At 43.4% G+C, this 26,632-nt stretch overlaps 2 protein-coding genes across 3 annotated transcripts in view; one reads left to right on the forward strand and one right to left on the reverse strand.

Annotated features, from left to right (window-relative positions):
* LOC127000666 (V-type proton ATPase 21 kDa proteolipid subunit c''-like) overlaps window positions 1-21,740 on the reverse strand; it is a 33,284-nt gene extending 11,544 nt beyond the window's left edge. Inside the window, exons 1-7 of one of the 2 annotated variants that reach the window (XM_050864648.1) lie at window positions 21,573-21,740; window positions 15,073-15,163; window positions 14,414-14,546; window positions 14,131-14,278; window positions 7,894-8,023; window positions 2,999-3,114; window positions 214-2,051 (exon numbers count right to left, since the gene is read on the reverse strand). In XM_050864648.1, the coding sequence (XP_050720605.1) occupies window positions 2,019-2,051; window positions 2,999-3,114; window positions 7,894-8,023; window positions 14,131-14,278; window positions 14,414-14,546; window positions 15,073-15,139 (627 nt within the window). In that variant the 5' untranslated portion in view covers window positions 15,140-15,163; window positions 21,573-21,740 and the 3' untranslated portion in view covers window positions 214-2,018. Of the gene's footprint in view, window positions 1-213; window positions 2,052-2,998; window positions 3,115-7,893; window positions 8,024-14,130; window positions 14,279-14,413; window positions 14,547-15,072; window positions 15,164-21,572 lie in introns of those variants that run through there. The other variant, XM_050864649.1, reaches the window with a different exon arrangement.
* Window positions 21,741-22,114: 374 nt separating this feature from the next.
* Window positions 22,115-26,632, forward strand: part of LOC127000667 (uncharacterized) — a 33,023-nt gene continuing 28,505 nt past the window's right edge. Inside the window, exon 1 of the mRNA XM_050864650.1 lies at window positions 22,115-22,822. Coding sequence (XP_050720607.1) covers window positions 22,781-22,822 — 42 coding nt within the window. The 5' untranslated portion in view covers window positions 22,115-22,780. The remainder of the gene's footprint in view (window positions 22,823-26,632) is intronic.

A 26,632-nucleotide genomic window follows, 5' to 3' on the forward strand; every position in this document is an offset into this window, starting at 1 on the left:
TCCTTGCCTTCCCCACACACAGGTACACACACTTAGGGCAGAAACACAGTCTGTACACCTTGACTCTTTAGCTAACCCTTTCCTTGCCTTCCCCACACACAGGTACACACACTCAGGGCAGAAACACAGCCTGTACACCTTGACTCTTTAGCTAACCCTTTCCTTGCCTTCCCCACACACAGGTACACACACTTAGGGCAGAAACACAGTCTGTACACCTTGACTCTTTATTCCCACAACACTTACAGGTGAACCCAACAGTTTGTACAGACAGACACAGGCCTATATCAAACACTCACAGTAGTAGTAATAGTAATAATAATAATAATTTAAGTTGTAATATAAGACCAGTATGCAACAATAGCAATGTAGTGTTAAAATAATAATAATGATAAGACATTTCCGCACTAACTATGTCTAGTATACTACATCACGTTCAACTATGAATGGTCTTTGATAACAATAATAATAAAAAATGAATAGTTCCTGATGGATACGTTTATTTTCTCACACTTCAAGACTTGGCTATATGTACAAGGGTCACTCACTGAAGAGACGGAGATACAGCTTTTATATAACAGACACCATGAATGCTGACTAATAGAGCTTCACCTTAGTCCAGTATTTACAGGTATGACACACTATTTAAGTACACACACACACACACACACACACACACACACTTTTAATTATGGTGTTTTAGTTTTTAACATTTTATCTAATATATCCATCTTTACCAATAGTGTAAGTAAATATATATGCTAAATTTTCAACAACCTTTGCATCATAATCAGTGACAATAATAACAAAATAGCTGTCTTTTCAAGGGGCATAGGTGGTAGAGGATTTAAATAGATAGCACTTTATTTTCTTATTCAATTTTTGTTGCATGTAGTAGTAACAGCAGTAGTAGTAGTAGTAATGGTAATAAAAGTGTAGTAAAGTAAGGTATTCATAGCAGTGCCCAGAACTGTACAATTACCTACTGATAACCCTGAAAATAAATTAAATCATACTTTACAATATACTATTTATAAACAAAGTCTAATAAGGTTCTTCATTTTATACACACACACACACGCACACACACAGCTGGGGCATGGATAGAATAGGATTGTAATAATTTGTGCCTCAGTATTATGGTACAGACAGACTCAATAGATGCAATGGATTAGCAACAACAGCAAAAAAATATAATATACGGTATATAATGATTATTCCCCCGCCACCCGCCTCACCTTCATTATTTTACTGTAACATCACAACCAAAAGAGGGAGAATGTAGTTCTTAAACACAAACTTCAGAGAAAACACCCAGCATGGTCTGCAAGAGAAGGCAAATGCATGTAATACCAAGTGACTTGACACACACAACTCTATTGCCATCACAAAAAATTAAGATGTTTCTGTAGCAGTCATGGGCTGGTAAGTGGCCTGTGGTACCTAGATATGAGTGGCAATATATCTTGGAGGTTTATTGATTTCCAGGTGATAACTGTCAGAGTCACATTTTTATATCAAGTAATTTTGCACTAATCTATGCAATGAATCTGCTCATGACACAATCGCTTCTTTGCATTTTTAACTTAATTGATCTTTTCTTACTTATTAAAATAAATTAAGTAAAATGTCAAAATAAACAGCTTCCTTTACCACCTTACTCATTAACATGTCAGTTTTCAAAGACTTTAAATTTTGAGAAGAGGTACCTGGAAAAAAAAAAAGATGTAACCCCTAGTAGTATATTTTAGTAATACTGTATTTAGTAGCTGCTGCAGTATCAGTGATAATGGTGGCAGCAGAAGTGGACATAGCAGTAGTTGTAGTAGTCGTGGTTGTGGTAACTCTGATCCTGTTAAATTTGCACAAGTTTCCCTGTTGCTGCAATCCACATCATCCATTTCATTTGTTCAGTGTTCCCCCTTGATGGGTGTGGAATGCTTGGGTGGGGGCGGGGCGGGGAGGATGTGGGTGTGTCTGGCTCGTCCACCCGTCTGCCCTCTCTCTCTGCTGCACACTTACACCTTGTCACCCATCTTGGCTTTAGATGTCTGGAAGGAAGAAAGAGAGTAAGGGATGAATTTATGGTTCAATTTTCCTTCAGGTTTTCATATTACTTTTCTTACTAATGTTGCTCTATTAACCCGTGGGCTTTGGCTATGGGAAAGCCGAGAAGTGGCCGAGAAATGACAAAATCACACTGCATTTTGAGACTAAGAAAACAGCATGGAAAGTACATCAGAGTACTAATTTCATAACCATAAAGCCGTTAAAAATATTTACTTTTACTCAAACTCCATTCATTTTGGGTGGTGTTTATTACAAAATAAATAGTCTCATGACGCTTGGCATCAAGCTGAGTGTCGATTGTTGTCTGCTATAGAGAATTTGACAAGTGATTACTGTATGGATAGCTAATGCAGTATGCCATGACCTTACAGCACCACCTATGACAAAAAAGCCCACCTCAATATCACTCACCCACCACAATGACCTAGGGCATTCATGGTGGGTTGCGCTATGCCACCACCGCCTATAATTAGCTAGAACTAGGGGTTTTATGGCGAACCCTTTTTAGGGTCCACCGTACCACAGCCACGACTCGTGAAAGCTCTGAAAAGGGTCTGCCGATGTTCTCGGGTTAATGTATCTGGTACAAGTTTTATTTACCCTTCTTAATTGTTATAGCTTCCTTTAAACGTCTGGCTTCAGTTGTAAGTTTTCTTCATATTTTTGTTTTCATTTTCAATTCTGCTTTGTTTTCAAGTTTTCTTTCTTGTTGTGTTTATGTTTTGTTTACATTCATATTGTTAAGAGTGTTTAGTCTTAAAATGCTTTGCTCTATTCTTGATATTTACTATTTTTTCTGCTTTCTTAATTTTTTGTTTAAGAGATTGTGCATAAGTCGAGGTACAAAACATTACGAACTTGATTCATTTCTGTGGAAATGCAAATAGGTAAGAAGTGGTTAAGAAAGTACACACCCACACCCACACACCTGCATGATGCCCACGATGAGTCCGAACAGACCAATGGCGCTGGCGAAGATCTCAACGATGAGGATACGCACAAAGAGGGAACCATCGGCAGCATCAGCAAGGGCAGCAGCGGACCCTAGAGGACGGGGGAGGAAGGAGGGAACGGTGAATGAGAGATCTGAGTATTATGGGCTGTGGGTACTGAAAAACATGGTATCGAGTGAGGTGATAAGGTGTGATGTGGAGGATGTGTTGAGTGTGCTGAGGAGACAAAGACTGAGGTGGTATGGGCATGTCAAGAGGAGGGAGGATGGCCACGTACAGTATTCAGAATAGCTGCGGAGGTAGAGGTACAAGGGAGACTAGCTGGAAGACCCAAGACCTGGAGATGGTGTGTAGAGGAAGACATGAGAAGGATAAACATTAGGGAGGAACTGCAGATTAGAGGTAGAAGGAAAACCAGCTGAAAGACCAAAGAAGACCTGGAGACTGTGTGTGGGGGAAGACTTGAGAAGGATGAGCATTAACCTGGAAGCAGCGACGGGCCAAATTTGTGGCTTTACCGTGTACCAGCGATGGGCCAAATTTCTGCCACGATATAAACCTCCCAAGATAGATGATGCATAAACTGATCACAAATGCGTTGATAAATAATTATGAAATGGTTTGCGTGAGTGATGATTCTTTCTCATTATTTTGCTTAGAGGGGCCTTTAACCTAACCTAACTTAACCTAACCTAAAAAACATGACCCCGCAGCTACCGGGTTAAGGAGTAGGGAGGAGAGAGTCTATGATTGTCGAGAGTGGGAGGGACTCATAGCCTGTTCAGCATCATAAGGGAAAATAAGGATGATAAATGAGAAGAGAGGAGTGGTGTCATTTTCTTGTTTTCTGGAGACTCACACCTGTTGATGATAATGATAGTGGTGATGATATTGCTGTTATAGGTGGTAGTACTGGTAACGTTGTGGTAGTAGTAGTTAGTAGCGGTATTATTAGTGGTGGTAGCAGAAGAAATATTTGTGACTTCAGTAGTAATAACAATGCTTCTGACCCATATCATGAACTGGAACCACTGGCAATTTGGGAAAAAGAAATGTATATGCAAACCAGACAAGGAAGTTTAGCAGAACCTTCATCAACTTTAAAATCTGCCCATGAAACAAACTCAAAAGCTGCATCTAACCAGTGTTCAAGTTGTGATGTTATACTGTTTTTTGGTGGAGACTCATTAAGAGGAAATACAACTAATATACTACTAGCTACTGTAAAGAAGAAAAACAGAAGGCAATGGCAAAAGAATGATCAATATTGGTCTCAGAGTTGTCTTGATACTCCTGTCTTGAGAGTTTGTCACAGGAGGAAGAAAACAGTGGTAGTCAGTCATTCAGTATGGGTGCTTTCTCTTTTAATTTAGGCTTCAGAGTTGTCTTAATTGTCCCCTCTTGAAACAATTTAAGTCATAGGAAGGAGAAAATGTAGTTGTCATTCGTCATAGGTCAGTTGCCTTTCTAATGGCCCTAGTTTTGTTTACTTAATGACGACAGTCTCGCAGAAAGTTCCGACATATTTTACTTCTTTGTTGTTTATATTCCTTATTGTGGTTATGTAATGGTTGGCACACCTGACCCTTTGACTACAGGCTGTGTTTCACTAATGATGGTGGATGAGGGGCAAGAAAATGGCAAGGAAAGTCGACCAGAATGCACAGGGAAGAATGCGAGTAAAAGCTGCCGGACTGTATAATAAAGGTAAGGTGACTGTTTGGCTGGGAAGACATGTAAATATGATGGTTGGCACACCTGAAACCCTGCCAACAAATTGTACTGGTAAAGAAGAATGAGAGGATTGCAGCAGGAAGGGATGCTAACTAAGAACATGTCAAGATGAATGGGAGTAAATGCTTCTGGGCTAGATATAAAAAACAGGTTGTTGTTATTGTTTTCACAGGAAAGGAGGCAGCTCAAAGGCCCCTCCAAAAATGAAAAAGGTCTGTTGGCACTGCTCCTGCAAATAGTTGATAGAGTACCTGAAAGAGGGTCAAAATTAGATGGAGGTGCCTTGATACTCATCAATCATCATTTCATCGACGCCTGCTCCTAGGAGCTCCCACCAGGGGATGGCCACAACAGAAGAGCTGCCAACTTTCTCTATGCAGACACTCCCTCCTTGCCTGCTCAAAGTTTCTCAAAGATCTTTCCCCCCTCTCCCTAATGTACTCTTGCACCCTATCCCTCCATTTCACTGGAGGTCATCCTCTAGCATTCCCTCCCTCTGTCTCACTCACATACACCCTTCTGGTCATCTTACTCTCCTCCATTTGCTCCATGTGGCCAAACCACTTTAAAGTCTGTCACTTCACTTCTTCCCTTCACCCCTGTGAAACATTCCAAAATGCTCGTACACACTTTCATTACTCATTCCATCCATTCTACTCACACCACAAGCACTCCTCAAATAACTCATTTCCACTGCCTGCACTCTAGACCTCTGACTTTCATTCCAGGCCCACGTTTCACTTGCATATGTGAGGGTTGGTACTATTATTGTATTTCTCAAATCCCTCTTTACCTCCATGCTCACACTTCTGCCATTCATGATTCGTCCCAAGACCCTACCACCTTTCTTCCCTGCAATGCCCATTCTCTTATCTCTCCCTCCATACCACAATGCTTACACATAACTGATCCAAGGTACTTAAACTCATTGACCTCCTCCATTTCTTCACCATTCAAAATTATTTTGCATTCTTTTTCACATTCATTTCCCACTCTATATGGGCATACAAAATCTACAACCTCCCTTCTACTTCACTCACAAACCATCACTTTACTTTTGTTGACATTTACTTTCAGCTTTCTCCTATTACAGACACTATCAAAAACAATGACCAAATTTTGTAGGTCACTTTCATTTTCTGCAAACAGTATCGAATTCAGTACCCACTTCCTTCCTCATTATCTTCTCCCCTCCTCCATGTGTGTCGGTGGATATTCTTGTGCTGAAAGAAGGTGTTCGCTAGGAACATTCCCCTCTCAGCACAGACATCCACCAGGCAGTCTCCATTTTCATTCTTCCCAGGTATCCCCCATTTTCCCACCACATCCATCACACATTCATCACCCACTTTAGCATTCATATCTCCCATCATAATAAGTTTCCTTTCTTTCTCAAAAGTCTTCAAACATGCATTCACTTCCTCCCAAAAAGCTTCCCTTTCTCTCAGGCCTTTTTTACTTTTCACATTTACTGGTGCATAAATACACACCCATGCATACTTTACTAAACCTACTTTTCCTTTCACCCACACAATTCTTGATCCCTTCCAACCATAATCAGTCACACCATTCCACACTCTTTCAGACATCACAATAGCACATCCTTCCTTACTCCTGCCTCTACACTTCTCATCTATCCCGTCCATACAACCCCCCCAGGCACACCCTCCCACGTACCCTCTCTACCATCACTCACACCAGTTCCTTGAATATGTGTTTCACTCACTCCCAACACATCCACTCTACCATTCACAAAATTTTCAATGATCACTCCTCTTTTCCTCACCACCTAAACCATTCACATTAATAGACACCAGTCTCATACATTCCTTTCTGTTCTGCCACCCTCTGGCCATCGCTCCTGCCTCTAAAAACTCGATAAAAGTATTAGAGGCCGCCAATGGGTGGCCAGTCCAATGTAGTGTTATGGAGACTTGCTCCTTGTCAAGGCTAAAAGGATTAAAACAAAGCAGCTGATGGTCGCTGCCCACCTCCCTGTTGGTTCTACCCCGCAGGGTATACTAACGGTGCGCACCACGTGAAGGTGAGGATGGGGTAGGCTACCTTCCCAGTCAGAGGGCAGCCGTATTGCTCCTTTCCCAATACCCTAAACAAGGGAGCTGTACGCATAGGCAGCAAAACGCACCTCAGATAAACCTCACTGGTTTAAATACTGCCACTGCGCAAAGCAGTGATACTCCCCTTCTTGAAAACATTTAGTCATCGGCAGGAGGAAATACAGAAAAAAAAAGGCTGGAGAGACATACTAACCTCAAGCTGTGTAGCAATGAAGTAGATGAGGGTCAAGAGACTAGCAAGGGAAGGTGACATGTGTGAGCTGAGAGGAGTGTGAGCAAAACTAACAGTAAGAACAAATTTACTGTTTGGCGGGAAAGATTTGTAAATCCTGCAGTGACCGACTTGATTTTGCTTGAGAGTTAAGGGACAAGGAAGAGAGGTGTGTGGTGTGATGTGATACCGAGACTATCACTGTTTACTTGTTTTGAAAGACTCATGTATGTGGACAAAGGAAAAGAGGTGTGTGGTGTGACATTTGGTACCAAGATCATTATTATTTACTTGTTTTGAAAGACCCCTATATGTGGGACAAGGAAAAGAGGTGTGGTGTGGCGTGATACTAAGACTATTACTGTTTACTTGTTTTGAAAGGCACCATATACGACGGATGAGAAGAGGTTTGGTGCGACATACCAGGATTATTATCATTTACGTGTTTTGAAAGTTGCCACACATGCTTACACGTGTTGGCCTTACTCTCCTAGTGGTGGCTTTTGTAACCTCTCTCTCCACTTCCATCTCATATTTTTGTCTTCTATAGGCATAGCAAGAAGCATTTTTTTTTTCATTTTTAACATAAGACTACAAAACCCTCCATTGCCTTCCAACCCTTTTCACCACATCCAATTCTTCTCCATCCCCTCCTGATCAATTCCCTCCCCCCTCAGCCCCTCCCAACCCTTGCCTTGCCTTGCCTACAATGCCAGCAGACAAAACCATCACTAACCTTTCACCCTTTTTCACCCCATTCCATCCTTCTCCATCCCCTCCTGATCAATTCCCTCCCCCCCTCAGCCTCTCCCAACCCTTGTCCTTGCACCCTACACCCCACACGTACCTACAACACCAACAGACAGGCCACAGAAGAGGTTGGTGAGGCCGACCGTGAGTCCAGCAGCAAACATGAGGTAGCCTGAGAACATGTTGCGATCCATCACCTCATCGCTTGCCGTGGACTCGTTGTACTCCTGTTGGGGGAAGGGAAGGCTTAGTGTTGTTGGTGGGAGAGTGGGATGGGGTGGGTATGGAGGGGAGAGTGGGAAGAAGGTACAGGAAAGGGAGAGAGCAGGGGAGATTGGGTTTGGTATGGGAAGTGATTGAGTGTGTGTGTGTGTGTGTGTGTGTGTGTGTGTGTGTGTGTATTTACCTAGTTATTGTGAAATACAGGAAAAGAGCCGTAATAGGCTTGTGCTGTCCCGTCTCCATAACGCTTATTATCCAGTTTGGCTTTAAATTCATGAATTGTTTTTGCGCACACAGTCTCCTTGTCCAGTCCGTTGTGTGTGTGTGTGTGTGTGTGTGTGTGTGTGTGTGTGTGTCAGTAAATGGCAAGGTTATAGACTACAATAGGGTTGGGAGGTAGAGGATACAGGAAGGGAGAGAGGGAGGAAGGTAAAGAAGGTGGGGAAGGAAAAGTAGCACAAGAGAAGGAGAGATTGGCTTTGTTTTGAGAAGCATGTAGTATGTGAGAGGTGTATGTGTGATAAGGTTATGGGATACTGGGAAAGGTTTGTATGCTATGGAGGTTGAGTCATGGAGTAAGGTATGGGACAGGCAGAGAAGGAACAGGAAGTAGAAATTACATATCAACACAAATAAATCTACACAGGACTGAGAAAATAATGGAAATGTTGACATCAGTTGTATGAATTGCTACAGGCAAATCACAAAAGTGAGAGAGGAAAAGGACATTGGAATGTTGATCCGGAATAACTTGCCACCCGAAAAGCACATAAACAAGATTGTAAGAAAGACCAACAAACTGTCCACAAACAAAAGGCATATCAACACATGAACGAGATGATGAAGAAAATCAATAATATATATATATATATATATATATATATATATATATATATATATATATATATATATATATATATATATATATATATATATATATACACAACCTCACCATTTGCGCCCTCGTCATTTGCGCGGCCTTAATTTGCGGCCATCATCCCACCATTTGCGCACCTCGCCACTATGGTAACGGCGTCTGACTGGCAGCAAAATGGCGTCCGCTCTCTGAGGACGTTTACTAGCTGTTCTGGCAGCAAAATGGCGTCCGCTCTCTGAGGACGTTTACTAGCTGTTCTGGCAGCAAAATGGCGTCCGCTCTCTGAGGACGTTTACTAGCTGTTCTGGCAGCAAAATGGCGTCCGTTGGCGAGCGACAGCTGTCTACCACCCGCGCGCCCTCTGCCACCAGTGAAGAACACTGCCAACGCACACAACATGTCGTTTCCTGCCATAACCCGATCGCCTCTCCTCGTCTCGTGGTGACTGTGATTATTCGATGTTTTCTGCCTCATCTTTGCACCACCATCATGCTGCACGTAGCGTCATCGAAGCCTAAACCCTGGAAGAGCCCGATGATGACCATAGCACAGGTGGAAGTGATTAAGAAGGTAGACAGTGGGAAAAACAAAAAAAAAAAGCGATAGATTGGCCGTGAGTATGACGTGTTTCCTGCCAGCAGACCATTTTTTTTTTTTTTATGGTAGGGGGGATTTTGGGGTGTGACCGCCCATATGTATTCTTCCCCATAGGTTATGAAGTTCGCCATTTGCGTACCTTCAGACCGCCCATATGTGCACAAATGGTGAGGTTTGACTGTATATATATACAGTGCCCTCTTGAGTTTTTCACTCGCTTCGTTCTAAAGGTATAGCGCTAAACTCGAGGACTGCGAAACTCGAGGTATTGAAAACACTGAAAAAGCGCTCATCTGTTCCGACCCGTGGAGATTTTTTTTCTTTTTTACATGTGGGCCATGGCACCGGTGGACTATCCATCTGGGCCTGATGGTCGGCCCCGAGCCCGTCATGGCGCAGGCAACTGTTCATAGTGGCGCCATTATAATTGGCTCATGCTGCCCCCCGGAGCTCACTTTTTTTCTTCCTTTACTCCCTTGTTAAATCAAAATACATACCTTGGAATAAGGAAGAAAACAGGATGAGAGAACGGTTTGTTTTAAAGCCACAGATGAAATCTTACGATTGGCTGAGCTCTGAAAACACACTTGTGATTCGCTGGGAGTCCGATGACATCATCGCCGGCGCTCACCTGGTCAGCGTCCTCGCTGCCTTAAGGCGGTGTCACACTGGCCATTTTCCTCTAATCGTTGTGGCTACTGGCAACGGCCCTTTTCTTCCCACCAGATTGGCGGCTGCTTGGGCAACCGGCAAATCCAACGTTTCCGGGTGTGCGTCACACACAGCCAAGGTCGGTTGCCCGTATCCACATCAACAATGTAAACAAAGCATTTGCCCTGTATCGACATGACTTTCTCTGCTAGAGAAAGGGCTGTCGCGGCTCGTGCTGTCATTACCCAAGTTATGGATTTGTTGGTGCAGTTAAATGGTAGGAAGAAGCTGTTGTGGATGTGGCATGTCTGTGGTTCCTCCATGCCAGTTCTCATTGTCACCACATCTAGACTCCGACCACATAAACACGTGGATCGAGTAACAACACACACACACACGACTCATTATGAACCATGGCAGATGTTTCTCACAAACAAAAATGGCTTTGCCATTTCCTAGAGTGGGATAGAACTTGTTTGGTGAGTGGTTCAAACAAACCAAACATACCCAATGGCAAGAAGAGAGCAGTGTTATAGACGACTGCTCTCTTTTTGCCAAGAGCTAGGTTTGGTTCATGTGAGCCACTCACCAAATAAGTTCTAACACACTCAAGTAATGGTGAAGTCGTTTCTGTTTGTCAAAAACATCTGCAATGGTTCCTAATGAGTCTGGTGTGTGTGTGTGTGTGTGTGTGTGTGTGTTTCTATTGTTATTCGATCCATGTGTTTATGTGGTTGAGTCAAGATGGGTGGGTTGGCCGAGCACGCGCAGTGGTGACAATGAGAACTGGCATGGAGGAACCACAGACATGCCACACCCACAACTGTTTCTTCCTTCCATTTAACTTCAGCAACAAGTCCATAACTTGGGTAATGGCAGCACAAGCTGCGACAGCCCTTACTTTAGCAGACGACGCCATGTTGATACAGGGCAAGTGCTTTGTTTACGTTGTGGATGTGGATATGGGCAACTGACCTTGGCCGTGTGTGACGCACACCCGGAAAAGGTGGAGTTGCCGGTTGTCCTAGCTGGCGCCAACTCGGTGGGAAGAAAAAAGCCGTGTAACACCAGCTTACGGATAACCGTGAACTTGCTCCCGGTTTAGCGTACGGGCGTTGCCCGGAACCCCAACGGTTGGAAGAAAACGGCCATTGTGACACTGCCATAAGGCAGTGAAGCTGCTGATAGGGTGAGTGTCGGTGATGACGTCATCAAACTCCCAGCGAATCACAAGCGTGTTTTCAGTACTGTCAGCCAATCGTAAGGCAGCCGCCTTCAACTGCAGCTTCAAAACGACTCTCTCTCTCTCTCTCTTGCCATAGCCACAATGTTTGGAGGAAAACGTCTAGTGTGATACTATCTTTAAGGGTAGCGTGCGTGACGCCGATGGTAAGTAGATGTGACCCGTACGTGTCAAAGCAGCGTGAAACTCAGGGTGATAATGCGCGAAACTTGGGATGGTAAGAATTTAGGACTAACCGTGAACCCGCGAAACTCGAGAGGGTACTGTATATATGTGTGTGTGTGTGTGTATATATATATATATATATATATATATATATATCTATATATATATATATATATATATATATATATATATATATATATATATATATACAGTCGTCCCTCAAATAGTATGATTTCGGTTTTAAACGGATTGTCATGGAAGAATTTTTTTAGGATTTTTAAATTTCCCGCTCGTCGCACCAAGTAGCCATGGCGTGAGTGGCAATAGTTCTACCAAAACACCTGCTGAAGGCACCCCAAAACATTCGAGAGGTGTTCACCTTGCAGAAGAATTCAGATTTAGGAGAAGTTACATTTTGGGATGAGTTACGTTGCCGTAAGGAGAGCATACCACGTGAATGAGAGCAGTGTTCACTGTATCTATGATCTTGATCTTGGTCTTGATGTCACAGGTGTCCTGGGATTTCTCTCTTGGTCTTGGTCTTGGTTCGGGAGGTAGTTGTCCCTTTCAGTCCCAACTACAGCCTTTGAAATGCCTTACTCCCTCAGGGCCAACACCCTTAAAATCATAGTGTAAAATAAATTCTTGCTGCAGTAACTGCCAGTGCTCCAAGAGTGCTGCAAGAGTGGAGATAAAGGCTGTCCTTTCACTAAGCCTAGTCGCTGCTATGGTAACGGCGCCTCGCTCGCAGCAAAGTGTCGTACGCTGATCTTCCTGGCGACCTTTAACATGCATTACTAGCTGTCCAGGCTGACGAACTCCTTACAACAGAAGATGAAAAGGAAGCTGCAGTGGTTATGGTGGCACAGAGGGGGGAAATGAAATGGAAACACTTATATGTGTTTGTTTGGGCCGCCATATTTGCTGATGACATCATCACAGCATGAAGGCGCTCCACCTCGCAAAGCCGGGAGCCAGCAGACGTGCCGAGATGGCAACTCATGCTGCCGTGTCACGCATTTGAGAGCACTCAGGATGTTCCGAGAGTCCCGATTCCCTCTCTCAAACACAGCCCAGGAGTGTTTCTAAGGGGGGCACTAATTTTATACGGATTTTCGAATAGTACGGGGATCCTGGGTCCCTAACCCCCGTACTGTTTGAGGGACGACTGATATATATATATATATATATATATATATATATATATATATATATATATATATATATATATATATATATATATATATATATATATATATATAGTAAAACCCGATTATCAGCGGATTATCCGAAAACCGGATTATCCGAAATTGATCTGATAATGCAATTAATTTTTTTTTTCTATACTAAACGTTATAAAACATCAAAAATAAATAAAAGTAACTACATATGTACTATATTAACACATTTAAAATTGATAAGAACAGTTAAAATGAATATGCTTTCTAATACGTATTGCGAAATAGCTTGTAACGAATAGATCAATGTATTAGACAAAAACATTAAACAAACTCTCAACAACACCACGTCCGCACCTTCGCCCAGCAAGGACGTAGGTGCGGCGAACGAACAAACTACTGCACGACTACTCTCACACGTACTCTCAAGACAACGACACAAACACGACTCCCTCTCCACTCCATGCCACATTCCCCTTCCAACATACGAGTTGCGCGATAATATGAGTTATCATACTGTGTCTCCACCTGCACGATGCATCAAGGTCACACTTGCAAGCTTGCACAACCATTCACAATCGCACTCTGCAACATTCACAATTCAGATCTGCAACGCTCACAAGTATCAACATACACTGGTCCAGACAAGGAGACACACAGACAAACATACAATAAAACATTTACATCACATGTTTTAAGCGTACTACTTTGTTTAGCGTGGCGTGTGTTTGTTGGTTTCATTGTTTACATCGTCAGTCGGCGACAGTCGCACACACACTTCACACTGGGCAGTCGCATCGCGTTCTACTTGTGCTTCGACCTCACAAAATGGCGCCATAAATCCGGATTATCCGAAAATCGCTTATCCGAAAGAGGCTTCCCTTCCATTTCGGATAATCGGGTTTTTACTATATATAGATATATATATATATATATATATATATATATATATATATATATATATATATATATATATATATATATATATATATATATATATATATATATATCCAAAGAATACAAACAGCAGCAACCAAGTTGGTCCCCTGTCTGATGTATTTGTTGTACAAATAAAGACTAGAAAACAGGCTTCCATCCTTGGAAGAAAGGACAAAGCAGTGACATGATGGCAGTGTTCACGGCAATGATGAGAGCAGACAAAATAGGCAGAGAAGATATGTTCATCTGGAATAAGAGAAACAAGATGACAAAACAAGAAACTGCAGAGGACAAAGTGCTTGAAGGATATGAAAAAAAAGTCTTTCCCAACAATGTTACGCTGACCTGTCGAAAACCTATACAAGCAAAGTCTGAGCCACTGAGACAGAGACGGGACCACACAAGTGTAACTATTTCCTTCCTACTACAAGGGAAATATTACATAAATGTACACATACACACCTCCAGGATGCCGGCCAGGATGATGGCAATGATGAGGCCGTAGATAGCGACGGCCTCACAGAAGATGACGGAGATGAGGTTCTTGGTCTTGATGCGCGGCGCCCGGACTCCACCACCAACAATGCTCACCCCAGTGGTATGGATGCCCCTGTGGGAGGGGGATGAAACAGAAGAGTCAAGCCAACATACCCATACTCACACAGCTGCCCCCCATCGGCCACATGGGAAGAAAGATGGAGAGGCTGATGCCCAGACACCGTGTAACATAGGGTAGGGTACTTACATGGCAGCCCCCACCACGGACAGGGAGACAGTGAGGCCAATGCCCAGGGAGCCCCAGAAGTAAGGTGACACCTCGGACAGGAACCAGCCAAAGTCGATCCTCTCACCCTGGCCTGTGATGGTGTAGCCGATGCCTGTGTGGGGTGATGAAGGGATGTGTTAAGGGGAGCATGTAGCTTACCTTGCCTGTCTAAAAATATGGGAGACTAAGAGACCTGTCTTGCTGGGCTCTCAACTTTGAATATGATTAGTGTGAAGGCAGAGAAACAGACTGAGGCAGGGACCCACAATAGTTATGAACAAAAGTTGCATGGCAGTGAATATGCAGATGTATCAAGTATGTTTACATGTACAGGAAAATTTCATCAATAAAAACTTTCAAAATGTAACACTTTAAAAAATAACAAATTAGAACAGATATCAAGTTTTTACAATGAGGTTTGCACTCATTTGAACAACAGATATCTTGCCTGAAGGGAGTGTCTGGGTGCATCTTGCACTGTGTTTGCTGCCATCTTGATGAAGCGAGGTGTTGTGACTCACAACTCAATACTCTATAAAGCTCATTACTACTTTTACTAATACAACAACTATCACTACTACTACCACCACAACAACAAGTTCCACCACCACTACTGCTACCAACACATTACAACTTACCAATGGCGACCACAATGAGGAGGTAGAGGTAGAACCCGTAGAGCACATAACTCTTGATGTAGCTCATGGTGGTGGTGGTGGTGATGAGTGTCTGTGCAGGGAGAGCAGAGAAGGGGGGACCAAGTTAGCTTCTCTCTTTTTTAATAACACATGAATCTGGCTGAGGGGAAAAAAAAGTTATGAGGAGAATACCTGCAACAAAAATTATGCAAGAGGAAGATGCCCCCTCAAAAAAACACCAATATACTGCCCATCCCAAAAAGTATGTAGGAGGAAAGTGACCAAAAGGTGCCTACAACATACTCTTCTCTTTTAACCCCTAAGGGATGCAAAAAAAAAATCTAAGGGGTGACCCTGGAGAACGCAATAAAAACCCAGCCATTTTCAAAGTACATTTTTCGTAAAAGCTCATGTGATACTTATAATATTACAAATGAAAATCACAGTGAAATAACTAATAATAACAATTAGAAATATATCCAATTTTTTTAGTACTATATTTCTTTCTTTCATGGGGCAGATGAGCTGAGAAACTGATCGGAGGAGGAGGAGGAGGAGGATATGAGCAGGGGACATGTTACTTAAGGGAGGTCAGGAGGGAAAGGGAGGGGAGGTGGAGGGAAGCAAGGGAAGAGAACAGGAGGCAAAGAAGGAATGGAAATGGAGGGAGAGAAAGGAGGAGGGAAAGGAAGTGGTGTAGGAGAGGAAGCAGGAGGAAGGAGGTGAGAGAAGACTTCTGTGGAGGGAGGAAGGAAGGGGGAGAGAGAGAGAGAGAGAGAGAAGATAATTTGTATGTATGGCAGGTAATAGGAAAGGGAAGAATCATTAGTATAAGGAGAAAGGTGAAAGGAGGATAGGAGGGAGGCAGGTGGGAAGGAGGGTGAGAGGAGGGATGTAAGGAAGGGAAGCAAAGAGGAGAGAAAAGAAGCAAAAAGACAAAGAAAGAAGGATAGAAAGAAAAAAGAAAAAAGATGGAAAAAGGAAGGAAGGAAAAAAAGGAAGAAATGACAAAAAAAGAGAGTGATACAGGTTGAGAATCCCCTGTCTGAAATTCCTGGGACCGAGTGTTGCTGATTTCGGATATTTTCAGATTTCAGAGTATTTTTATTTGAATCTAAACAAAATGAAAACTGAAATAGGGGATTCTTCACGAGAGGGTAGCCTACTAATTTTGAGATACTGACTGCTTATTTCTGGACAATATATGATGCTGTTTATTATGGAAATGGTATTTTTCTCTGGAAATCACTAAATGATTGACTTTTCATTTGTCTGTGGTGCACCCACCGCCGCAGCCGCAAAATAGCTCGCAGAAAGGTTCAACTTGCTTACTGTTTCAATATTTCACTCACTGCTCAGTGCTCACAAATATCACAAGTAGACAAACTAGAACAAAACCAGACAAATTAACGTTTTACCTGCTGCGTACTGAACAGCAGAGCAACTTATTTCTGCGAGGAGGTATTTCTCGCAACACTGACCTACATATAGTGGACCGCCACCACCATGTTCTGTCCTGCGCTGCGTTATATATTTCCGCCACCCCACACTGTGTGCCGAATAAATTTGAACTAACCAAACCTAACTTTACGTGCGCCCTTTGTTCCGTATTTGCCTGTCTGACTGGTTAAGCTGATAAAATTCATTATTTTAAAGCTGTAGTGATTGCATTTTTCAGTGAACCACAAAACCAGTCAATAAAATTATGTTTGTCAAGGGTCGTCCTGAAATATGTGTAAAATACGCGTCGTAACGTCCCTTCCCCCTTCCTCCTGCCTTCACCAGCAGCGGGCAGCAGCTGCCAGTCATGGCAGGCCAAAGAAATTTTAGGGTTGCCACCCGTTCCTTAATATATGGATTCGTTCTGTATTGGAGAATGGGATGTTGGGTTCCTTATTTTTTTAGCTCAAGGTGGAAACCATACCTGAGACTCTATTCCCATTACTTTCTGCTCTGAGCACTCTCGTCTTGCAGCAAACAAAGGGAACCCACACTCACGTCTTTGACTTGTACAAAGAGACACGCCAGTCCTTGGCGAAAGACTGACTTGGTTGGCTAGGGTGACGTCAGTCGATAGAATTGGTCTATCGGCATCCTCCCCTCCCCTTCATGAGCCGTCACACAGCAAGGGTCTGTGGTCCCTCCTCGGAGGGATGTACGTGCTTGACTATGATGGCCTCCATATAGCCAGTGTCCTCATCCGTGAGGTGTTGGGGGGCATTAAAAAAACTTTCGGATTTTGGAGGTTTCCAGATATTGGAATTTCGGATGAAGGATTCTCAATCTGTACAGAAGTAAGAAACAAAAAGAAGACGAAAAATGTGAGAAGAAAGGAAGAAATGATGGAAGGAGGGAAAAGGAGAGGGAGGGAGGAAAGATGAGAGGGAAGAGAAGCAGAGGTCAGAAATGGAAAGAAGCAAAAGAATGCAAGAGAAGAAAAGAGGAAGGAAGGAAAGGAAGAAATGATAGAAGAAAGGAAAAAGGACCTGAGATGAACCTGAACCCCACTCTGGTGTGACATAGGGCCGTACTTTAAAAAACTTTCGCCAAGCCTGACGTTGGATTTCGCAATTTGGTACCATTAGACGGAATGAATGCTTTGCCAGGCTTTGCTTCGCCTACCCTGGCGCTGAAAGAGTATCGGTATTGGACACACCGGTGAACGAAAGTTCTGGCAGGGTCTTCCCTTTCCCGTGGGCGAAAGGCATATTTATAAATTGTTCTACCATGTCTACTCATGATTAGTTGAATGAATTAGGAAAGACACGCTAAATTACTTTTCAATAACTCAAACTAGTTATATAAATACTATTGATGTACAAACAGTACCCTCTCGAGTTTAGCGCTCGCTTCATTCTGAAGGTATAGCGCTAAACTTGAGGATCGCGAAACTCGAGGTATTGAAAACACTGAAAAAGCGCTGATTTGTTCCGACTCATGGATTTTTTTTTGATTTTTTACGTCAGCTATGGCGCCGGTAGATTATCCATCTGGGCCTGATGGTCAGCCTCGAGCCCGCCATAGCGCAGGCAACTGTTTATAGTTGCGCCATTTTAATTGGTTCATGCTGCTGCCCCGGAACTCAATTTTTTTCCTCCTTTACTCCTTTGTTATCTCAAAAACGTACCTTGGAAAAAGGAAGAAAACAGGAGGAGAGAACGGGTCATTTTAAAGACATATGAAGCCTTACGATTGGCTGAGCTCTGAAAACACGCTTGTGATTGGCTGGAGGTCCGATGACGTCATCGCCGGCGCTCACCTGGTCAGCGGCCTCGCTGCCTTAATTAAGGCAATACAGGTAACTCTTGATTCATGCAAGTTTGGTTTACGCGTTTTTTAAATAACGCGGGGTTCAAAATCCAAATAAATGTTTAATTCACACGTTTTTTCACTTATACGCGATATTTTATGGAGTGGCCACCAGATGTCTCACGCAACTGTACTCACACGGCGTCGTGGCCACACGGCTGAGCTCAGTTCTTCCCGCGCGGCACTTAAACAACAATACAGTACCCACGCTGCCACGCTACTCAACAATAGGGGTGGGCAGGTACCGGTACCAGACTGCTCGGTACCGGTACCAATACTAGCCAGCCGCTCATGGTGTCCCTCATTTCTTCCTCACATGAGTGAGGCTGAGACTGAGTGCCTGAGTGGATATCTCGGTGATATGGATATTCTCTCTCTCTCTCTCTCTCTCTCTCTCTCCACTGAATGAAGTGAATAAGTATATTATTCCCACCATCATTCGTAGTTATGACAGACAACTAGGCAAGACACAATTCACACGGTTCTGGTGATATGCGGCATGCAGCTGTTTGTTGTATGGGTGTAACTGTGTGGTTTGTAAACAATGCAAATGTCAGCTGGGCTGGTATTGCGCAAAATAACTTCTCGTACAAGACTCATGATGTACAGTTTCTGATATCATATTTATCCCATTATTCTCACTAATATTAATAATTAATAATGAACACATGGATATTTTTTTCCAATATGATTTTTTATGTAGCTTGTACTGCTCCTTAGTTATACAATCTTAAGCTACCTGTGACATCAAGATCATACAAATGGCGCCCAACGGAAAAATGGGATAACAGCAGGGCATGGGCGATCCTCCACCGATTTCATTTTTGTCATTTAAATTCTTCTATTTTTTTTTCTCATATTACCATTGCAGCTATGCAACGTGTTGCTGTATTGTTTAATATTTTTACACATCTATTTAAAGAAATAATATAACCATTTGAGAGCAAGAATTTGTATTATTTAATAATTAATGTCATTGGTAAGCTCCATTGGGAAGCCCCGCGGCTACCAGAGCTCCGTTACCTGAGGTTCCAATCTCTGGTACTGATACAAACAAACAGTGCCGTGAAAGACGACTGTGAAAGTGGATTTCTTGTTGGTAGCGGCGATCGCCGCTCATTGGTAATGATCAAAACAAACAAACGTGACTGTGAAAGCGGCCCTAAAAATCTAGGTTATTTTTTTTATCTTCGACTCAAAAAAAATATATCAAAGAGAAAAATCATTTAACTTTGCCCAAAAAATGATTATTCACTGCCTCAAATTTGATATTCCATATTCGTTTGTGAGCATGCCATGGTATTGAAGGCACCCGGTGTTGTGTTATTTGGTGTCCCATCGTCAATTTTACAAACACTGGTCTCTCGTGAATTATGCATGTTCAGACCAGTAAGCGTAGCCCTGTACAGTCTCACAAAGCTTTTTAACACATTAAGAGTAGTTGCTGGAAGGGTGAATCAGATATACAGTTCCACCATCCTCGCTGTTTCTAGAACGACATACTGTACATATAAATACAACTCGTACAGTGTCGTTCTAGAAACAGCGATGATGGTGGTAGTGGTACTGTATGTCTGATTCAGCCTTCCAGCAATTCTTAATTAAGGTTAAATAGCTTTGTGAGACTGTACAGGTCTACGCTTGCTAGTCTGAGCATGAGCAGTTCATGAGAGACCAGTGTTTGTAAACAAAAGCGCCAGCTTTTGACGGTGGGGAAGCCAAATAACACAACACCGGTTCAGGTGTTTCTAGTATTACCGTCCATATGTACGTGTCAACGTCTGGTTTTCAGGTTTTGTAAGTTTTCTAAAATACAGATAATGAAAATTTGAATTCATCTGTCTTCTTTTTTATTTGAAATATAAATATAGCATTGTTTTCGCCTATCGGACTTATTGCTAGCTAGTATCGGAATTGTGGATTTATGTCGGGTATCGGTTATCGCCTATATTTGTGTTTCCAGTTATTGAATATCGGTTATCACCGATAAGGTATTCCATTATCAGTTATCGGTTATCGGGAATAAGGTTTTCTGTTATCGTGCCCAGCTATGCTTAAAACTGTACAGGGACTGACGTAAGATAAAAGCCCATACTTTTAAACGTATCGGTGCCTCAGTTCACCTGTTCGAAAAGCCTCTTGTAGAAGTTGCTGGTATTTCCACTGACTGCTTTGTGATGCTAGGGATAGTTTTACATGACTTCTGCACCATAAATGGGAAAAACACCCATGAAAATCAAGCTAGCCTAGTCTACTTTGTGGCCTTGGGAAATAGTCCTAGTGGGAGTCTGTTAGGTTTAGGAACATGGCTCAAAGACAGATGATATATGAGTGAGCCACATGAAATTATTCTTGGCTAAGAACTGGAAATGGAGAAAAATAATTAAGGGGCACAGAGGAAGGAAGATCAGGATGTAAAGATGTAATAAGGAATACAAAGTGTCAGAGGTCTACAGAGGAAGAGGGAATTATTGAGGAGAGGGTAGCTTACTATAATTTCAAGACACTGACTGCTCATTTCTGGACAAAATATGATGATTTTTATCATGGTGGTAGTATTTTTTCTGGAAATCACTAAATGATTAACTTTCCGATGCCTGGGGCGCGCCTGCCACTGCCCCACTCCCACCCGTTACCACTGGCCAGTGTAGTGGACCACCCCCGCCACCGTCCTATCCCGTCCCGTGCTGTGTATTTACGCCGGCCCACGCCACATGCTGAATAAATTTAAACTGACCTAACCTAGCTTAACCTACCTAATGGGGGTTTTGCCCCCCCTCAACCCCCTTAACGGGAGGTTATGCCCTTCAAGACCCCCTAACGGGAAGGCTTTGCCCCCCTCAACCCCCCTCTGGATCTGGATCTGGATTGATAATGCGCAGGGCAGCTGTACAGGTGCATAACACGCATATTTGTGTGACCCTCCTATTTTCTGGTAGTCATTTGTTACTGTACTGCATTCAGGGACCTAAAAAGAATCCATATTGTAAATATTGACTTCGCAAGAGGTGGCAACCTTCTCGTCAGTATTATCCGGGGAAGGCGCCGGCCACTCGTGCCCCACTCGGGAACACCTCCAGCGGCCTCCCTCCCTGCACCAGGGGCTCGGCAGGGTTGGTGTCTGGCCCCCGTCCGCTCAGGCCGAGGGGCGCGCCGCGGGTTATGGCGGGGCTCACAGTAAGTAAACTCACCTCAGCGGCTCACGACACAGGCGACACGAGACTCTTCCTCTTGCCTTCAGGTGGTGCTCCTCCGCGGGTGTGGGCTGCGTTGTCTTGTTGTTCCGGAGTGTTGTGGGTGGCGGCGGCCGTCCGCGGGATCGATCACCTGACACTTCGCACGGCCTTCTCGGCACAATTCATTTCCTTGTCCTGGACGACAAAAATCACAGCAAAGATTTTAGAATGTTTAATATTGGCTATTATATTTTTGAAAGGGTTTTTAAACATTAAAAACCGTGATTTAATATAATAATTTCTGCCAGTAATAACTGTAAATGGAGTTACTTTCACCGTTCAAAATATCATAATACTTTTTCACTAATCAATTTTTCTTAAGTATAATGCATTGTCAAGCATTGAAAATAATTAAATTATTATAAAAAATCATCATATGGCTCACATGACAAGTTTTGAGAAAGTTTACACAACGTAGCTGCCCTAACTACCCTGCCATCACGCCTCCTGCACCTGCCAGATAAAACCCAGGCGGCCGCTGAACGCTGAAGGAATTATAAAATTTGACAAGAACGATTAGTGCAGCAGTCTTTAGGGCCAATGCGATTAGACGAATAATATGCGTTTTAATAAAAACTCATAGTATCATACATATAGTAGTGGGTTAAGTATAAGAGTATTTTTAGTAGTATCTACAACCCTGTTAACCACAATAAAAACTCAGACAAGGTCTTCCCAGTAATCCCACACTCGGTGCAAGCAGCGCCGTGTTGTGGTGGAGGTGCTGGAAAAGTAGGACTCGAAATAAGTGAAAGTGTAAACACACGCACGAGGAGGGTGAAGGTGAGGAGACACACCAGATGAAAATGTGAGGGAATGTGAAGAGGCAGACCATCACCAGGGTGAAGTGAGGAGGGCCGCTGAGGCACCCGTTGTGAAGGCTGACCCCAGGCCCTGCACCGCCACACTCACGCACGCGTCGCTGCCTTATTTCGCCTCCTGCACCCCCGTGCCGCCCCGCCCCGCGCCCTGCCCCATGCGCCGCCCCCGGGGCCGCCACGCCCTCCCCGCGGTGCCCCGGAACCGCCACTAGACCGCCCCTGGGTGTGGAGATGAGCGGCGGCCGAGGCCCAGCAGGTGTCCCTCCCTCCCTCCTGCTCCCTGCCCTCACCTCTCCGGGCCGTGGCTGACCTGCGTGGCCGCCTGTGGGACCTCTTGGCGCCATGCCGGGCAAGAAGAAGAAGTACAACGCCAGGTTCCCGCCGGTCAGTGCCTGTGTGTGTGTGTGTGTGTGTGTGTGTGTGTGTGTGTGTGTGTGTGTGTGTGTGTGTGTGTGTGTACTCACCTGCTTGGCCCATCCATTTTCTACAGCACAACAAGGAAATCTAGCATTTTGGCAGCGTGGCAAGGGTTAGGTTAGTTTTTGTCAGATTTATTTAGATCAGTGTAGGTTAGGTTAGGTTAGATAGGTACTCAGACAGTTTGCCTATGGAAAATTTACATAGACATTATGCCTACAAACTGATTGCCATCCTAACCCTGTGCCTACGGCCACCATGATGACTAAAGGATGACATGCCTAACAGACACAGCTGGTAGGGGTAGTTATATTTCATCCAATTCTGTTTTGTTTAATTTTGTTTCGTTTTGCTTCATTTTTGGGATGTAGTGATACCAAAATTTTGAACGATATCGATACCGATACCCCAATATTTGACCGATACCAATACCTGTGCATTGAGGGAGGAGGCGCCTCGTGAGGTCTAGTTGACTCAGCTAGGTTAGCTTTACCTTAATTGCTGTACATTTAGGCAGGAGACTGTGAAGAAATCCCCAGACCCTGGCAGTGTGCCCCGTTGCGGGGTGACCGTCTGACTGAATGAGGCAGGCAAATGAGGCGAGTGGAGGGGCTCCGCCAATCCCGCGCCGAAGCTACTAGTACTAAACCTGTTTTGTACGCGTCCGCGGTACCAAAGGCTATATGTACTGTATACTAAGTATTACATACTTGTATTCAAAGTAATATGAATCTTATCGTTTAACCCTTACATTACGGCGATCGTTTATATAAGTGCACTACCACACGCCCCACCCGTACGGGGATCATATATATAATCATCACACTCTACACTCCCTACGTTTCAAATATACCGCCAGTTCTTGACTCAGAAGAATTGTGGAGGCATCTGGCATCTGTGCACTCTCATTCGTCTCCAGTGTGCGCCCTACCGAAGGCCACAGATCATTTTCCACTTTTGTTTGGAATACATCTGTTATGTCTTGTGACGCGTCAAGCAGTTCCTCTGCTCCGGGCGGAAGTAGAGCGCGGACGAATCAAAGTGACAGTGACTCTGATGACTGCTATGGTAGTGACATTGACAGAGGAGGGAGGGGCAAGTAGGTAGAGAGAGAGAAAGAGAGAGAGAGAGAGAGAGAGCGAGTGGGGTGCTTCCACGCGACGCATCACGGCCGCGAGAAAATGCGCAATATTTTCGGCTGTCATAACTTTTTTATTATTATTAGGAGAGAAGTTTTATTACTCTACCATATATACTAGATGAATATACAATAATTGGAAAGAAGAAAGACACCATTTCCACCTCTTTTAAATGTCTAAATTTTCCCCGTGCACAGCATTCAGAGAAATATATCGCCACCTGTACTCTAAGGGTTAAAGTGATTAAAATTAAATCGCGGGAAATTCCAAATAATGTAGTATTATGATACTAGATAATTACACTTTTCTAATCTTTTTTCAACAATTTGGAAAATCCAATTTCTGTTGAACAAAATTATTTGAAGTGAGTGATATGCGACGTACAAAACTCATTCAAGTATCGGTAGTATTGGCAGAAAAGCAGCCAATACCGATACTGATACTCTTAAAATGTGCCGATACCACCGATACATCGGTACATCCCTACTTCATTTCTTTCGTTAAGGGGATGATCCGCCACCCCATTTTTAGAAATTGTTTGATAAATATCGAAAATAAGTTACTTGTTCTGGCATGACCATCTGTGCATAAGCTATGAAATGGCATTTTTTTTTTTCCCCCCGTGAATTTAAATGTCCCACCGAGACTGAGTTTAATGCCTAATAAGGAGACGTGGCGAGCCGGTCCAAGTGCGGGTGACAGGAATCATTTTGTTACATTATTTTCGATAAATATGACAAAATAATGACATACTAATGTATCTTCGTGCATCAGGCAACTTCTCCCTGGTCCACCACGGCTTTCCTGCTTCCCACTCAGGTGAACTGGTGCCTCAGGGAAGACTGCTTTGTTTACACTGCGATCTTCCTTCATGAGCTCTTGCTAAGGCATTAGAGCAGTTACTTTTGCCATGAAGCCTTTCACTGACATCACGTCAAGGCGGAAACGGCATGTGGAGAAGAACTGCAGAGTGCACGGCAACTCACACAAGGGAAACGCAAATAACTGCTACACGCCAACACTCATGTTCAAGGTCAAGCGCCTCGCCACTACAAGATCCCTCACAACCACCAAACCAATTGTTTCATTCAAAAGTATGGTTGAAATGCATGGAATATGCAGGACACTTTAGAGTGAAATTGCCACTCAAGTGACAGTAATAGAACACAATTTTGGCCTTGACAAGTGTCATCCACTTACAAGCTAAGCTTGTTAGGAACAAACATCAATATAGAAAAGGGTTGAGATGCGGAAAGCAAAGAAGAACTACCACTCCAACTAAAGGCAACAGAAAAAGAAAAGCAGATGACACTGTAAGCAATGAGTATAAGCCAGGCGAGTTTGGAAGATTGAACCTGGCAACGATGAATGACTTGGCGCATCGTGATACCCTCGGCTTAGATTGGTTAATGCCTTTGAAAGGGGGGCAGGAGTCACATCATTAGATAAATGCATTGATGTGTTTCTTAACCCTCTTGTGCACAGTAAGTTTCCAATAAGTTTCTGTTCTACTCATTATACATTTCTCAGACCCGACCGGCCTTTTTTTGCCTCCCCGATACTCTATATTCCCGTACGTATTTTACCCTCACAGATATATCGTACCCCAATAAATTTGGTATCGATGGCTTCATAAAGACTTGTACTAGAACATGCGCAAATAAAAATAGAGGAAAATGTACATATAAACAGTAAAAACTTGTTTCAAGTCTCCTTATAGAGCATTGTAGACAATAAATCCGAAGTACCAACTCTTCCCCACTCGCTAGCTCGAAATTTTGTGGGCAAACCTTTTTAGCTGAATGTATGTTTCGAAGCGGAATTTAATGAGGATTCTTATGGTATCCTCAAAATCCTCATACGCCTATTAGTTCCCAAGTTACACTGAAAAAAACTATTTTTTTCCTCTCCCGTCAGAGTAGGCTAACAAATAAAAATCACTCAAAGCTCCTCATCTACATTCCTTAGAACGCAGGAATTAGTTTGGCGGGGTGGAAGAATACTCAGAGAAAGGACAATATGAGCGTATATCTCACTTCTTTTATATCAAAATTAGGTAAATATGGAAGGGGAAAGGGAGGAGAGGAACAGAGTGAGTCATGAAAAAAATACCTATAGAGGATGTAAGAAGGGAGAACAAGGAAAAGTAGTGGAGGAAATAGGGAGAGATGGAGAGGATAAAAACAAGGAGAAGGGTGTGGGGAGAGTCATATCAGGCCCTGAGGGAGAGTCAGGTCAGGGCTTCAGTCAGGACATGAGCTGACTCTCACTTCCGCCCCTCCCTCCCCACACCCTTTCCATTTCACCTGTGTGTGTGTGTTTACCTAGTTGTAAACACACACACACAAGGGGAAATGAGCAGGGTGGCAGAAGGGAGAGTCAGGTCAGGGCATTGGTCAGGACATGACCTGACTCACTTCTGACCCTCCCTCCACACACCCTTCTCATTTCCCCTTCTGTGTGTGTGTGCGTGCCTGTGAACGAGCGTGTGTGTGTGTGTTCATATAATTTAATGGGGAAGGAGAAAGGGAGGAAGAGTGATAGAGTGAGAGATTAGACTAAAGATAAGAGGGTGTGAGAAAGGAGGAAACAAGGGAAATGAGTGGACCAAATGGGATGGGAAAAGAAGAGAGAGGTA

This window comes from Eriocheir sinensis, chromosome 19 (assembly GCF_024679095.1).
Source record: "Eriocheir sinensis breed Jianghai 21 chromosome 19, ASM2467909v1, whole genome shotgun sequence".
NCBI classification, from domain to species: domain Eukaryota; kingdom Metazoa; phylum Arthropoda; class Malacostraca; order Decapoda; family Varunidae; genus Eriocheir; species Eriocheir sinensis.